Genomic DNA, 18033 nt, shown 5'->3' with positions numbered 1-18033 from the left:
TGTTCCTGGATATGTAGAACCAATATAATTAAAATGGCTCTACTTCCAAACTGATAAAAAGATTTAGCACAATCTCAATAAGAAAAAGAATGGACAACTAAAAAGAAAAGACATGTCTTAGGAGAATTACAGATGGCCAATAAGTACATGAAAAAATGTTCAATCAACATCATTGGCCATTAGAGAAATGCAGGTTTAAACAACACTAAAATAGCATCTTACTCCAGAAAGAATGGCTATATTCAAGAAATCAAGCAACAACTAATGCTGGTGAGGTTGTAGGGGAAAAGGAACCCTTCTATATTGTTGGTAGGAATATAAACTAGTACAACCACTGTGGAAATCAGTATGTAGATTCCTTAACAACGAAAAATAGAAATTCCAATAGACCCAGCTATTCCTCTTCTATGTAATTATCTTCCAGAAGAGTTTAAAACAGCACATTTCAGTGACACATGTATACCTATGTTTATAACAGCACAACACAGAATTGCTAAATCTTGTAAGCTGCCTATCCATTCATCATCAAATGAATAAAGAAAATGTGATATTTATACAGAATAGAGTACTATTCTGCCATACAGAGGATAAAAGATGCACAATGAGACAATAATGTTACATTAAATAAATCAGCTACTGAAGCTTAAATACTACACAGTCTTTCTTATATAAGAAACCCAAAGTATAAATTAAAAAGCAAAATAAAAGATAGATAATTAGAAACAGGGACCTATATCTCTAGCAAATGGCAAGGGAACCAAGAGACCCTGGATGAAAGGAAGGAGGGAAAGAGAACGGGAAGTAAAAAGAATTAAGATGTGCTATGCACATGTACTGACTCCCCACAATGAATGTAATCATTATGTACTACAAACATGTACTAATAAAATTTTTTGAAAATAGGCTTATTAAATAAGCCTTTAATAAAAAGGGGGAGCAGTCTTGTACAGTAGGAATGAAAAGTGGCTGGTTCTGATAACTAATTTTATCTTTTCCATTTACCTGGGTAATTTTGGGAAGGCTGCTTAATCTCTCCAATAAGTAAATGTCCTTTATAAGATAGTCACATGTGGAGAAGGACGTTCTTTGATTAGAATGCACTGAGGACACAATGATTTGTTACAGTTTCAAGATAAGGTTTTATTATACAGCCTGGATTAACCTTGAGTTTAGGATCCTCTTGTCTCAGCCTCCTGACTGCTGGGATTATAGGTGTGTCTTGAATTTCATGTGGGGAAGGGTAATCCTTTAAGGATCCTTACTAAAAAAAAAAAAAACAAACCAGAACAAAACAAAAAAGTTGGGTATCTGCCCATTTGTACCAGCTATGCCCTTGGTTCTGCCTCAACCAAGGTGATGAGAATTGGTATTGTGGGAGAGCAGTCTGAGAGGCTGTAAGCTCCCTTACCTCAGGATTTTGTCTCTCCTGTTTTGCTTTTCTCTCTCTTTTACTTTTCTTATTCATCCACGGGCACCTCCTTCTCAGGACTGGTTCACCCTGGGGAGGTAGGGATGAACAGTCCCACATGATGGCGCCAGGAATAGGGACCTGAATACAAAAGTTGAGACTAAGGTATGAAAATAAGTCTTCGAGACTAGGGTATGAAAGTAAAGTCTTCGAGACTACAGAAAAGGGAATTAAGTCAGTGTTCAGCGGACCAGAGAATAGTCCACGGACAGGTAAGCCCGGTCTCCGGGATTGTTTATCAGGATTACTATGGGTAATTTTGTCTCAGAAACTAAACCAGAACTGGAGATCTTGCAGGATACAAGTAAAAAACGCAAAGACTGATCTGATTCTGCATCGGATAATACTTTGTCTGAGGAAACTCTTATCATTTCAGGAACAGGGACCAATTACAGAGGAGGAAGGAATGTATGGGTCTTCTGGACCTAATAATGACTATAAGAAAAAGAAGTTGTCCTCCACCTCCTTCTTTGGTTTCTCAAGCGTATCCGGTACAGCCCTCAGCCCCAATATATGATAAGTCTAATCGTTTTAGGGAACCTCAGTTAACTGTTCAAAGACCACTACACACGGCTACAGTCATGAAGGCTTTTGCCCGAGCCAAACAAGCAGCAGCTCTGGATGCTTGTAAGGCTTTTGCTGGGCACCCAGTTATAGTTACCGAACCAGCAGGTAATGAGGAAAATCCCCAAGGTTATGTTCGGCAGAGTCACGCTCCAGTATCTTTTAACATTACTAAAGAATGGAAACAGGCTTGTGTTTCATATGGAGTGAATTCTCCCTGTACCGTTGGGTTGATTTCAGGACTAACTCAGTCTGACCGCTTAATTCCATGGGATTGGGAATGACTAGACGTACAGTTTTCAGTCCCGCTGAATTCCTTCAATTTAAAACTTGGTGGAGAGGTGAGGCAGAATTAGTGGCCCGCCATAATGTCCACGACAATCCGCCAGCTCCCATTTCTGTGGACCAACTCATGGGCTCTGGTGATTGGTTTGGTACTGAGCAACAGTTCGATTATGATGATAATGCAACTGTCCAAACAAGAAAAGAATGTGCTGTCTCCAAGCATGGGAAAAGATTGCTTCTCCTGACCAAACTGTTTCCTCTTTTGCTCAGGGCATTCAAAGTGCTAATGAACCTTATGTAGAATTTATAACTAGATTAAAAGAAGTACTTCAGAAAACAGTATCTCAGCCTGCTTTGAGAGAATTATTATTAAAAATGTTATCCTATGATAATGCTAATACAGAATGCAAAAAGGTTTTAAAGCCATTGAAATTTCAGGACGCTACTTTAGATGAGTATATAAAAGCTTGTTGGGATATAGGATCAGAAACCTTTAAAGCAGGGCTGCTTGCAGCTGCTTTGAAGAGAAACAGCCCTTTCTCTCAAAAGAATGCTAAATGTTTTGAGTGCGGTAAAATTGGGCATATGAAAAATGAACGCAGACTAGCAAAACAAAGAACCGACAATCAGAAGGAAAGGCTAATACTTCTAAGAACCTTTGCCTGCTAAGGTCTGTCTTAGATGTCAGAAAGGACGACATTGGGTTAGTCAGTGTTGATCAAAATATCATAAAAATGGCACTCCTCCGATAGTGGTGGGAAAACTTCCCGTTCTGGCCCAGCCGGGGCCCAAGGACAAACAATACAGGGAGTTACCAGACATTTCCGGTCAGCAATGGCTACGACCATGCCCAAGCAAAGTCAGTGATCTCTTTGCCACCACCAGAGGTAGCCCCTCCCGAGAGAATGTTGTGATATATCCTGCTTTAGGAATTCAAAAGATTACAACTGGGGTTTATGGGCCTCTCCCTGAGGGATCTGTTGGTTTGCTAGTGGGAAGTAGTTCGACTTCTAAAGGGATTATAGTACAAATGGGGGTGATAGACTCTGACTGTAAAATGAGATTCAGATTATGATGCAGACCTTACAACCACATCCTATTGAAACAGGAGCGCGTGTAGCCCAATTATTGATTCTTCCATACATAAAAGGCCGTGCTGCTCCTATAAAGCGTGTAGGGGGTTGTGGAAGCACCGAAGAAAAGATTTTTTGGCAAATCTGCATAGGTGACAAAAGACCTGAGTTACAACTGAAAATATATGGAAAAATTTTTATGGGATTGGTAGACACAGGAGTAGATGTGACTATAATTTCATGGCTACATTGGCCTAAACTCTGGCCTGCCATGAAGGTGCCTACAGTTTTCTCTGGTGCTGGAACAATGACAGATGTTCACCAGAGTGTTAACATTCTTTAGATTTCTGGTCCAGAAGGACAAATAGGCACTTCAAAACCATATGTTGCTGATATAGCAGTGAATCTATGGGGAAGAGATTTATTAACGCAGTGGAGAACACATGTGAGCACTCCACATACATCTTCTCAGGCAAAGAATATGATGGCCCAAACGCATTATAATCATTGTGAAGTCAATAGTTATGTACAAGCTCCAGTAATTTCCAAAGGGACACGTGGTTTAGGGTATTCAAATTTATGTTAGAGGCCACTGTAGAAAAGGGCTTTGCTTTACCTTTAAAATGGCTTACTAATAAGCCAATCTGGGTTGAGCAGGAGCCTCTTCTAAAAAAGTAATCAGAAACCCTAAGGTCGTTAGTACAAGAACAACTGTGAGAAGGACATACTGAAGAATCTACAAGCCCCTGGAATTCCCCTGTATTTGTGATTTAAAAGAAATCAGGTAAATGGAGAATGCTCACAGATCTTAGAAAAATTAATGGAAGCTATTCAACCCATGGGTCCACTGCAGCCTGGATTACCCTCTCCTGTTATGATACCTAAGAACTGAAAGTTAACTGTTATAGATCTTAAGAATTGTTTTTTTTACCATTCCATTACGACCTGGAAGATAGAGAAAAATTTGCATTTACTGTACCTACTTTTAATAACCAGGAGCCAGTAAAAAGATATCATTGGAAAGTTCTCCCTCAAGGAATGTTAAATAGTCCGATGCTCTGCCCATATTACGTCAACAAACCTTTAGAATTTTTGCGGGAAAGATTCCCAGATGCTCTGATTATACACTATATAGATGATATTCTTTTCTCTGCTAGCTCACAAAGATATTTACAGGAAATGTTCTGTGTAGCCAAGCAGTTGTTGACTGACTTTGGCCTACAGATAGCCCCAGATAAGATACAGACCAACTATCCTATTACTTATTTAGGTCATGTTCTTCAAAAGCAGCAAATAATTCCCCCAAAAATTAGTATTCGTAGAGATCAGCTTCTCACCCTTAATGATTTTCAAAAATTATTAGGAGATATTAATTGGTTACAACCTTCTTTAGGCATTCCTACTTATGCTTTGCAATACCTCTCTAATACTCTTAAAGGAAACCCAGCATTAGATAGCCCTTGCCACCTTACAAAAGAAGGAGAAAAAGAATTAGCTTGTGTAGAACAGCATATACGCCAAGCTCAACTAAACCATATAGATTTATCTAAACCAGTTATATTCTTAATTTTTTTTTTTTTCTTTTTGAGACAGGGTCTCACTATGCAGCTCAGGCTGGCCTTGAGCTCACTTTGTAGCCCAGGCTGGTCTTGAACTGCAGTGATCCTCCTGCCTCAGCCTCCCGAGTGCTGGGATTACAGGCGTGCGCCACCACACCCGGCTTATACTCTTAATTTTTCCATCATCAAATTCCCCTATGGCTATACTATGGCAAAAAGAAACAGTTCCAGAATGGATTTTTTTACCACACAAGGAACCGAAGCGACTCACTACTTATTTAGATAAAATAGGTTTCATTGTGTTTAAAGGTCGAGCTCCCTTATGACAGTTAACTTGATTATTGTTCTGCCAATTACAAACTAATATTCATAATAGAGATTTTCCTATTTATATAACTCATATTCGTTCTCATTCACATCTTCCTGGTGACACGGTTAAATATAATGACAAAGTTGATAAACTTGTTGCTATTTCTTCACCAGATTGTTTAGCCACTGAATTTCATACTTTAACTCATGTAAATACCAAAGGTTTACGTAAAAAATGTCCTCAACTTTCCATTCAACAAGCTTGTGAAATCATTTTATTGTGTCCTACTTGCGGAAGGCTTAATAATTCTACTTTTCAGCCTGGAACAAATCTTAGCGGCTTGCAAAGTAATGAGTTGTGGCAAAAGGATGTAACACATATTCCTGCTTTTGGAAAACTTGATTTGTACATGTTATTATTGACACGTATTCTGGCCTTATATGGGCCTCTGCACGATCAGGAGAAATATTTGTACATGTTAAAAATCATTTGCTAGAGTGTTTCACTATTATAGGTAAACCAAAAGCAATTAAAACTGACAATGGACCTGCTTACGTGTCACATTCCTTCCAATAATTCTTTGCCTTGTGGAATATTAATCATTATACCGGCATTCCACATGATCCTCAAGAACAAGGTGCGGTTGAAAGAGCACATGCTACTCTTAAATTTATGTTAGCAAAACAAAAAGGGGGCAATGGGGATAGAAGTTCACCACGCCAATTATTACATAAAGCCCTATTCACTTGAAATTTTTTGGATATTAGTAAAGATTCATCTACTATGGCAGCAGAAAAATTTTGGGCCACCATTATTAAGGTGCCACCAGAACCAATAAGGCAACCTATCTTTTGGAAAGATATTCACACTGGAAAATGGGAAAGAGGTATTGTTCAAATTTGGGGAAGAGGATTTGCTGTGTCATTACAGATTCAGGAGTAGAAGTATGGTAACCTGCTAGAAGAATTAAATCTTGACACGAGCCACAAAAGAGTCAGATTCAATTAGAATCTTTGGGTGGAAGAAATGAGAGCGATGTCATTACAGCATCATCCCTGGACACCAATCAAGAACACTCAAAAAGCACAACCCCCAACCTGGGGACAACTTCAGAAATTAACCCACGATGCCGAGAAGCTGCTGGACTCCACCAGACAAGACTTTATGGCTGGTGTTTCTATTCATGTTGGCTGTAATAGCCACTATGGTAGGCACTACTCTACAGAATTGGGCATAGATGACTGCACCAATTTATGTTAATGAATCTAGATGGCGTCCCAGTCCATATGACACAGGGGAACATTAATAACAACAGAAAGTCACCAATATTAAGAGAATAATATACAAAATGTACATGTTCTTTGTAGATAAAAGATTCTATTCATTCCAAAAATTTTCTAAGAGATCTCTGCTGACAACAAAATCTGACTAGTCTATTTAAATTATAAATTTCTAAAATTATAATAGAATTACTATAATTCAATTTGGTCAAAAATATATTTGAGTGCACTCTGATTCTTTATAGATGTTTGTTTGCTCTGTGTACTTGTTTGCATGTTTGTCATTCTGTGAACAGCTGTTCCCCTTTATTTTGAGCTCAACAATTTTTTTTATATAATACAATTGGGTTATAGATTTAAAAGCATGCTTTCACCAAAGTTACCAGCTAGTTTAAATGATATCATAATTAAGATATTTTAACCACAATCCTTAGGATATGGATTATTGGGTAGGACTCCAATTGGTGAATAGAGGAGTGGCCAACCTTAATTCATTAATAAGGAACCTCCCAGTGATCTCCATAGTCTCTTGAGAGACACCCCTATAATTGGGTCAATTGGTCAGAAGAAAGTTTTACAGTTAATGTATTCATGATTCTGGATCTACAGATCTTCCTAAATGTAAAACAAGGACTGTTTATTGTGATAAGACTTTCCTTCAGATTAAGACCTCTACCTTTAACAAAAACATGTGATGTATATCCCATTAAAGGACAACATCTTCTTATGCATTAGATTAAGATAATCGGTTAATAAGGTCATGTTATGTCAAAATGAAAATTTAAGTAAGTTACAAAATGTCACCATGATTGTCATGTGGCCATGTTATGTATGGTTTTGATTTCTCAATTTCTGGGTAAAAACATGTAACTGTTGTTTGTTAACATTCTATTAGGATTTATACATTAGGATATACAAGATAGTTAGAAAATAATGGTTCCACCTTTATGTTCTAAGGTGTTTGCTATTCAGATAGATTGTAATATTAAGCTTACTGCTTCCCTTACAGTGTTATGTCATTAATCTTCTCTGCTGGATGTTTAACAACTGAGGTTTGGAGATGATAAATCAGAGAGATAAATTGGGCTAGACAATAGCCAATATTTTGGCTATGCCCTCCAAGGTCAGTAAAGACTCAGGCCTAGATGTTTCCAGGAGACTTAACTGACCATTGATAGATAGCAAAAGGCTAAATTTTTATTTACACGGTCTCATTTTAACTTGGTCTTGGACATCCAGTAGAAAAGTGTTATAATAAGATATAACCTCTTAATCTGGCAAAGTTCCTATAATCCCAGCACTCAGGAGGCTGAGGCAGAAGGACTGCCACAAGTTTGAGACCAGCCTGGGCTACATAGTGAACTCAAAGCCAGCCTCAACTACATAGTGAGACCCTGTCTCAAAAATAAATAAATAAATATATATATATACACACACACATATATTATATATATATATATATATATATACACACACACACACATACATATACACATACATATATACATAAAAAGCTAACTATTAAAATAACTGACACATTCACAATACATCAGAGTAAATGGACTGGACTCATCTCAAATGATTTATTTCCTTAAACCTGTACACTGCAAAGTTTTGGCTAGGCAATTCAGGGGGCTGACTTTGCTATTTCTGTGTATAATGAACTGATAAGCCCTCACACTACAAAGTTGTTCTGAACCCTGTGACTGGAAGGCCATTACTGAGGGTGGGCTATTGACTGTGCGCTAGCTAACTAGAAAAAGCCTAAAAGGAGATCTTTTCTGTGTTAGTGACAATACTGAGGAGGTTACTTTCCATTCTAGAAAAGGGAAAAACAATAAACACAATACAAGGTCACAACTGTGTATTATGGGAAACACATACACACAAAAAAAAACACCATCAGGAGCTAGAATCAGCAACAACAGTGGCTTCCCAAAATATGAAATAAAACATAGATATAGAGAGAATATAAAAACATGAAAGTAATGAAAAACTAAGGAAAATACACTAAAAAAAGAAGAGAAATTTCTCAAAAAGAACAAAAGTAGAACTTACAAGAAAGGAAAGATAATGAAAATGATGACTCAATAGGGAGTCTGTCTATTCAGCAACTAAAGCATTTATGACCTCAAAGGTATTTATGAGGAAGTAACTTTGAGCCTAGTACATGGATGAGGGGTTAAACAAGATGAAGGAAAGAATGCAAAGATTTATGTCTAATGAAAAATGATGATGGAGAGAATAGTATTGGGGGAAAGGACAAAATTTGAAGAAATAATGTAAGAGAATTTTCCAAGGTTTATTAAAGATACCAACCCTCTCACCAATAAGCACAATTCTTAAGCAAAAAAACTAAAGCCAAACCTAGACACACTACAACAAAAATGCAGAACACTGGAGACAAAGGGAAATCTTAAAAGAACCACAGGAAAAACACAGATTATCTCCAAAGGAATAATTAGAATGATTTTCCAACAGTAACCATAGGGAACAAGAAAAAATAGGGTATTTTCAAAGTACGGGTATGTGCGGGGGGCAGCGCTGCCAATCTGGAACTCTAAGCTCACACTATCAAATTAAGGGCAGACTTTTAAAAGACTACAGAGTTTACTGCTAAGAGTCCTTCACTAAAAAAAGCAAAGGATGTACTTCAAAAAGAAGGAAACGGAAGGTGATAAAAGGAGATTTAAAAAGCAAGAATGAACAATGAGAGCAATAAACATGCAGGTTTATCCAAAAAAGCACCGAGTAGGTGTTATGGTTTGGGTTAGATGTCCCCGAAAGCCTCATGTGGTCATAGGTGGGGCTTCTTCAGACATGGCTAGATTCAGACTACGTGACACTGGGATCGATTCATGCTGCAGTGCTAGGCTCAAGGGCACTAGCAGTAAGGGTGTGAATGCTACCTGCCCTGAGTAGCCTGGATAAGATAAAGGGGCTGTGAAAGTCCCTTGCTTGCTCGCTTTTGCTGTCTTCTGCCGCCATGAACTGTTTCTCCTCTGTGCTGCCCCTCTGCCAAGCCAGCCTGCCTCGGAGCCCGCTGATGACGTACTGAAACCTCTACAAACTGTGAGCTGAATTTCCTCTTTTAACCTGTGGGTGTTGGGCATTTTGTCACAGCAATGGAAAAGTAACACAGAAAGAAACCACAAAAATAACTGGCATGAATGATATAAAATAGTGAAACTAAAATACTAGACAGTAGAAACACTGCAGATGGGAGAAAATAATTAGTATTCAGGAAGAACATAAACCAATTCCGAGTAGAATCATGGTTCTTAAACTTTGATGTATATTATCACTAACTTGGTAAACAGACTACAGGACGTTACCCTCAAAATTTCTGACCTAATAGGTCTGGGCTGCAGGCTGAGAATTTGCACTTCTAACAAATTCCAACAGGATCCTGCTAACATTCCTCCAGTTCAACTCTTGAGAATCAATGCATTTGATCTGAAGTCAAGAAGTATGCTAAAAACTGACAAGCACCCAAATAATAAATGAAATACAACAAATTAAGTAAGTAAAAGTATAATAAATCATTTTCAACTGCAAGAAAAGGAAAACGAGATGAATAGAAAACAAATTAATTCCATTAAAAGGTAGGAAAGGGTAAAAAAAATGGCAGAAATAAATCTAATTATTAAGTAATCATACTATGAAACAAATTTAGTAAAAGACAAAGATTGTCAGACTTATAAAAATAATTCTCCCATAGAGTGAACATATTATTTTTTTTTTGTTTTTTTTCCCGGTACCAGGAATCGAACTCATGACCTTGCGCTTGCCAAGGCAGCTGCTATGCCACTGAGCTAAATCTCCAGCCCCTTTTATTATTATTATTTTTTGTTGTTTTGTTCTGTTTTGGTGAACATATTATAAAGCCGTAGTAATTAAAATAATGTGGGTTATGGCACAGAGGTAAAGTAACCATTAAAACAGAGAAACCAGAGCTGAGCCATTTGTACTGTCTATGGCAGGAACAGAACTGTATTATCACTGAGAGAAGGACAGACCACTCGATAAACAGAACCAGGACAACCGGTCATTCAAAAGAGATAAAATGAAAGTAGATTCCTACCTCATACTCAACATCTGTATAACAGAATTAAATCAATTTAGAATTAAATAAGTGTTCTTAAATGTGAAAGGCAACATTTAAATCTCTGGGAGCAAATATAGAAATAGGGAAAAATTTCTTAAGCAAGACTGAAAGAGTGAGGGCTGGCGATACAGCTCCATGGCACAAGCACCCGCCTGGCGAGCATAAGGTCCAAAGTTTGATTCCTGGTACCAAAAAAAAACAAAAAAAAAGAAGACAGAAAGAGTGAACTAATAAAGACTGATAAATCAAAATCAAATAGCATAATGTTTGAATAGATAATTTGTAATACATAAAACTTAAAGAAATAAAAATCTTGAACATTTATAAACCAGTAAGACCAGCAATACATAAGAAATGTGTCAAAGACAAATATTTTATTAAAGAGGAAATAACATGATCATTGACACATATAGGTATTATTAAGCATAGTAAGAAACTGGTATCAAAGAGATTCAAGATGGCCAAATAATAAAATGTAAAAATTTTTAAAAAACATGGCTGACTGAGATGCCATGCTCTCACCTCCTTCCACCCAGAACCAAAGTGACAGATGTGTTGCTGGCTTTTGAGGGGACAGTGGAAGAACTCCAGAAATCTGCAAGAGAGACTATAACCTTGTAAAATTCTTCAGAGACCTGGGTGTTTGCAGGTGTACGCCACTGTGTCCAGCCCACAAAGGAAGTCTTAACAAATTTTTAAATAAGGAAATCATGTCCTGTATCTTTTCAGATTACAATGGAATAACACTAGACATCAACAACAAAATCATTTTTAAAATTATACAAATGCATGGAGACAAAAAAAAAAAACACATCTTTTTTTTCAGTGGAGAGGGTAAAACCCAGGGCTCTATGCACACAAAGCAGGAATTCTATCACTGAGCTATGTCCCTAGCTCCTGAACAGCCTCTGGAGTAGCTGGGATCATAGGCAGGTGCCACTACACATACAAGTTACTAAACCTTTAAGAAGAACTCATGCCAATTCTTGAAATATTTCATCAAACTTAAAGCAAAGAAACCCTTTCAAACTCATTCTATGATGCAAAGCATTACTTTATTACCAAAACCAGACAAATACACAGTAGTAACAACAAAACTATAGACCAGTACTCTGATGAACACAGATGCAAAAATCTCAACAAAATATTAGCAAATCAAATTCAACAGCTTATCAAAAAGGTGATTCTCCATAATACTGAATTTGTCCCAGAGATACAAGGATGGTTCAATGTATGTAAATTAGTAAACACAATACGTAACATTGACAGAATGAAGAATAAAAATCCTAAGATCATCTCAGTAGATGCACAATAAAAACGTTTGATAAAATTCAACATCCTTCATAAAACTCTGAGCAAATTAGATATAAAGTGATCACATCTCAACACAATAAAAGCTATGTATGACAAACACAAAGTCAACATCTAAGATTAGGAAAAAGGATGTCCATCCTCACTACTAGTATTTAATATAGTAATAGAACTTTCAACCAGAGCAATCAGGTAGGGCATAGAAGTAAAAGACATAACTAGGAAGGGAGAAAGTCAAATTATCCCTGTCTGCAATGATATGATTCTGTAGCTGGAAAATCTAAAGTTTCCACCAAAAGATTATTAGAACTGATAAATTCTGTAAAGTAGAATGATATAAAATCAGCATATAAAAATCATCCGTTTTCTATACCCCAATAACAAATTTACTAGAAGAAATCATGGACTCCCGGCCTCGTCGTTCCCCGGAAGGAGGGCTTCTGGCGCACAAAGAGCCACAGGTGGGGAGCGCCAGTCTTCCAGCTGGCTAGCTTCCTGCCTGGTGGCTCCCGGAGGGTGGGCCCCCAGCGCATGGGGAGCCATGCGGCGGCGAGCGCTGTTGCGCGCCAGCCCTTAGGCCGGCCGCCGCCGCTCAATTGAGATCTATCATGACACAGGAAACAGTGACACAATTGGCCCACCATGCACCGACTGCAGTTGCCCACCCACGGATGTGTGTGAATCATTGAAACTTTGAACAACCCCTGGGAATACATGCCATACAACGGGCCACTCTTGCTCCTGCCATTGGGAACCAGAAAGGTCCAGAGCCAGCGGAGGAGCAGCTGCTGAACAAGGACTCAGAGAACATGAGAATGCAGACTAAGCCCACAGAGTCAGAGGTCCAGTGGACTGGGGTCACGAGAGCCGCTCGCAAGCTGTAAACTAGGAGGACCTTGCACAATACCTGCAGAGACTACCTGGAAGCCATTCTTCCCCTGACAGTATAGGCTGTGGTGGAGCTCGGGAGAAGTCTGCAGCAGGATTCCTGCTGCCTGTGCTGACAATTGGGGAGAGGACACTAACTGGTTGTGGGGTCCCAAAGCAATGGGAAGCTGGAGAGAAAAAGCTACAAAGAATGGCTTTCACCTCAGATAGCTCACTTGAGATGTTAGTAAGAACTGCCTTCTCCATATTCTATAGCCATGATGAGGAGGAGGCCAAGGAGAGAAAACAAAGAGACTGAGAAAAAGCAGCTGCTTTTGCTGCACCACTAAGAGAAACAGATCCCAGGTCTGATTCCCGGGGCTCCAAGAAGAACTCGACAACTGCATTCATCTGCTACCACTGTTGAAAGCCAGGCCACCTCAAGAGGAACTGCCCTAAGAGGCCCCATGGGCCATGCCCTGGATGCAAAGGAGACCACTGGAGATCGGTCTGCCCTCTGAGGTGGAGGCCCCAGAGCTCAGACCCATGCTACCAGTTAGTCCAACAGGAATGAGAGAGCTTGGGGCATGGTCTGCCTTCTCCCTCTGGCCAGACTGTCATCTCCAGCGAGGAGTCCTGGGTAATCATGACTATGGAGGAACAAGAAAACAGCCTGTTGCTAGACACAGGTGCAAGTCTCTCGGTCCTTCTTTTCAATCCTGGCCTTCCTTCCAGCCATCATACCTCAGTGAAAGGAGTCACTGGTGAGGAGGTAATATGCTATTTTTGACAACCCTTAGGCTGTAACTACTTATTAGATCCTTCTTGCATATCTCTGTCTTCCTGAGAAACCACTTTGAAGATACCACCATGTATTACAGCAGCCATTGATATTTTCCTACTAATCTATCCATAACTGTGTAAAGTTTGTAATGTTCCTATCCTATTTCATAAATGGATGTATGTTTATTATTATGTGTTTCCTACAACAACCATTGAGAATAGTTAATGATTTTTCAATAGGTCACTCATGTATAGCTCTATTTATTTTCTTTAGAAGCCACTTTGAAGATACCAAAGTATAGCACAACAATCTTGATAATCTCCTACCTCTTTTGTCTCTAACGCACTATTATTTGTCTATTTGTTTTCCTGAGAAACTATTTTGTAGATAATAATATGTAAAACGATAACCATTGATAATTTCCTACCATTTTGTCTGTAATATGCTAAGTCCCCCCATTATTATGTTATCCTTGTTTTACTCTTTAAAATAAAAAAAAAAGAAGAAATCATGAAAGCAACTCCATTCATAAAAGCTACAACAAACAAAAAACAACCTAGGAATAACGCTGTACATCTACTTTTAATTAACCATAAAAAAGAACTTGCAGCAAAATGGACAGAACTGAAGGATAATATGTTAAGTAAAATAAACCAGACACAGCAAGTGAAACCATGGAATCAAGGATGTGAAAGAGCTCTACAATGAAAATTATGAAAGAAACCGTGTAAGATACACCAAAAATTTAGAAAGACTGTTCACATTTATGGTTTAAAAGAACTAATATTATTAAAATGTCCATACTATCCAAAGTGATACACAGATTCAATGCAGTCCCCATCAAAATACCAACGATATTCTTCACAGAACCAGAAAATTTTAAAGTTCATATAGAAGCACAAAGACCATGAATAGCCAAAGAAATCTTGAACAAAAAGGAAAAGCTGGAGGCATCACAATACCTGACTTCAAGACATACTCCACAGCCACAGTAATCAAAACAACATGGTATTGGTGTAAAAACAGACTGACCATGGAACAGAATAGAGATCCCAGAAATAAACTCATGCACCCATGGTTGCCTAATTCTTGATAAATGCACCAAAAACTTATATCCAAGCAAAGACAGTCCTTTAATAAATGGTGTTGGGGAAACTGGATATTCGCATGCAGATAAAACATGACCCCTATCTCTCAACCACTTCAAAAATGAACTCAAAATAGATCAAAGACTGAAATATGAGACCTGAAAATCTGAAACTACTGAACATGGAAGAAACACTTCAAGACATTAATACATACAGTGATTTTTCTGAACAGAACCCTAAAAGCATAGGACAAAAGAGCAAAAATTGACAAATGCGACTATATCAAACTAAAAACCTACTTCACAGCAAGGGAAGGAATCAACAGAGTGAAGAAACAACCTATAGGATGGGAGAAAATATCTGCCAAGTATTCATCTGACAGACTGTTAATACCCAGAATATACAAGGAACTCAAAAAACTCAACAAAAAACCCCATTTAGTCCAGACAGGTGCTGTACCTAAGTGGTAGAGCATATGCCTAGTATGTTTGAGACTTTGGATTCAATCCCCAATACCATCACCACCAAAACAACAACAATAACAGCAACAAAACAACACACACATACAAATCCAATTTTAAAATAGGCAAGTGGTCTGAACAGATGCTTCTCCAAAGAAGCAAACACTAATGACCAGGTATTATGAAAAAAACCGAAACAAAAGACTAATGCTTGCCAAGATATAGAAAAAAAAAGCTCTTATACATTGCTGGTAGGAATGCAAATGAGTACAGCCACTATGGAGAACAGTATGGAGGTCCCTCAAAAAAACTAAAAATAGATGTAGTAAATGTTCCAGCTACTCCACTTCTGGATCATTATCTAAAGACAATGGAATCAGCACATCAAAGAGGTAGCGATATGCCCATGTTTATAGTGGTATTATACACCAGAGCTAAGATACAGAATCAGCCTAGGTGCCCAGCAATGAATAAAGTATATATGGAAAAAAACATGAAGAAGAATAAAATCCTGTAATTTGCAGCAAAATACTTGAAACTAGAGGATATTATGTTAAATGAAATAAGCTAGACATAGCAAGGTAGGTACTACATGCTCTCTTTCATATATGGAAGCTAAAAAAAATGTTGACCTGAAAGTAGTATAGAAAGGGTAGGGGGCTTGGGCTGAAAAAAAAAAATAGTTCTATTTGATCAGTACATACCACTATATTCCACTAATATGAAAATTAATACATGTTAATAAAAATAAATATAAAAGATTCTACCATTAAAAATTTTAAAAGAAATAAGAAATCAACACTGCAAATGAAGACCACAATTATCACTTTAAAATTAGGTTGGCAAATATTAAGAAATGTACAAACCAATGAAAGGATACATCAATGAAAACTCTAGTGATATGTTAGTAAAAGTGTTTTTGGAAAACAATTTAACATTCCATGAAACTGAACATACTGTGTGACCCACTGCCACATTTATAAACTCATTATACCTCTGCTTTAAAAGATAGGACAAGAAATGTTCTTGGAGGCAAGATCTGCATTACTAAGACTTGGAATAAACCTGAATGTCTGACTATTGAAGAATGGATACCAGTGGTGTGTTCCTACAAAATTCTATACAGCAGTGCAAATGAATTAACTACAGCTATAAACAACATGAATAGAAATAAAAAAGCAAATTCTAGATAAGCATTCAAAACACCATTTTTAAAAAGCTGAAAAACCAACACAAATATAATACATCATTTTTTTAAAAGTAAACAACAATCTCTTTTTTTTTTTGGTTTTTCTCTGGTACCGGGAACCGAACTCACGACCTTGCGCTTGCCAGGCAGGCGCTTTTGCCGCTGAGCTAAATCCCCAGCCCGTAAACAACAATCTCTGTCATAGTCACAGGAGGCAAAGATGACTGGAGCTTAAGATAAGTGAGGAAATCTAAGTGGATGCCTGTTAGATAATGGTAGAGTTCTTGGGTTGATTAGGGGAAGGTGGTATCATGAGTATTCCTTAATATGCTTTATAACTCTATACCTTAAGTAAATATATGTGTATGGATACATGCATATATTTCTCCATTCTATGCTATATATGAACTATCACATTTAAAAATGGAAAAAATATGACTAAAATACGCTAGTCGATATCCACTGCAATGAGTACTAAGTCCCCAGCCTAACACTTACTGGTCAAGGGTCTTATAATAAATGTCCAGATCCTTGTTCACAAGCTCCGTTGTTCTCATAACAATCATCATTTCTCTGTATTTCTCTTCAGCATCCCGAAATTGAGGTTCTCGGAGTTCTTTCTTAAAACGAATAATTTCTTCCTCATACCCTCTCTGTCGTCCCAATGCCAAATCGCGATTTCTTTTTATATCATCTATGTTCACTTTTATCTTCTGATGTTCACTGCAAAGGGGGGAAATGACAGATGAGGACCACTGTTTAGCTTTATCAACCCAAACTGGAAAAGTCACAGATCTCTTCAGACAGTTGGCATTCTCCCCACCAATCAGTATATGATAATAAGAGTCTTTCCTTGCTTTTAAGGCTTTGGTACTAAAGAAAATTCTCTCCTCAATTTCTGCAGCATGTAGGTTTCTCCACAACTAATTTTTATAAGTTAAAGAATCATCATACTCTGTGAGATGTAAGGAAGTTGCTGACTTTAAGATACTGATTAACCTAAGTAAAGCACAGATGGGTAGTAATACTACAAATTCACAAACGTTTATGAACTGAGGGTGCACAGTCACCAACACTGAGGAACTATTGTATAACATATTTTTTTGCTCACAGTATGTAAAAGACAGTATTTTTACTTTATTTGAACTAAATATGAATATCTACAGCAATATTTGTTAAAAATCTGGGCTCTTCTACAAAAATAAAATTTTTCTTGCAAAAGTATAAAAACCATAATGACTAAGAAATAAACACTCCAATTTTCTGATGATTTGGCAGATTACTCAGACTATATGTTTTACAAATCTTCTTTAGCAATCACTTATTAGCATCCTCTTATGTCCTAGACATTGCTCTTAAGTTTATGAACATTCTTATAAAGCTAAGCTGTTATATTCTAGTTAAAGAAAGGTTTGAAAAAGGATAGATACACAGCATTCTGAATGAATGTAAAAAGTATTTTTAAGTACTAAATGCAAAATAGATTTTTAAAATCTGTAATATGGTCTTTAGTAGCAAAGAACAAATTATTTCACTTCAAAAAAAAAAAGAAAGTTTTTTCTGAGAGTTCTACTTCTCCAACTTCCATTATAAAGTTAAAGAGCAGAGACTTGAGAGCGGACGGGAGGCTGAAGTCATTGTCCTTGCTTTCACCCTAATTCCTCTGATTTTCCTAGGTTTCAGGTC

General features: G+C 37.5%; 1 protein-coding gene across 2 annotated transcripts in view; it reads right to left on the bottom strand.

Moving 5' to 3' along the window:
* The window catches only part of Rad50 (RAD50 homolog, double strand break repair protein), a gene marked incomplete at its 5' end in the record, with an annotated part of 81694 nt that overhangs the window by 24783 nt on the left and 38878 nt on the right, over window positions 1–18033 (bottom strand). For both annotated transcript variants that reach the window (XM_013508334.1, XM_013508338.1), the window contains 1 exon segment: window positions 16846–17070. In XM_013508334.1, coding sequence (XP_013363788.1) covers window positions 16846–17070 — 225 coding nt within the window.

The sequence above is a fragment of the Chinchilla lanigera genome, unplaced genomic scaffold (assembly GCF_000276665.1).
Source record: "Chinchilla lanigera isolate Chin_1 unplaced genomic scaffold, ChiLan1.0 scaffold00007, whole genome shotgun sequence".
NCBI lineage: Eukaryota > Metazoa > Chordata > Mammalia > Rodentia > Chinchillidae > Chinchilla > Chinchilla lanigera.
The sequence above is the reverse complement of the archived record's forward strand: the minus strand, read 5'-3'. Positions and strand labels throughout refer to the sequence as shown.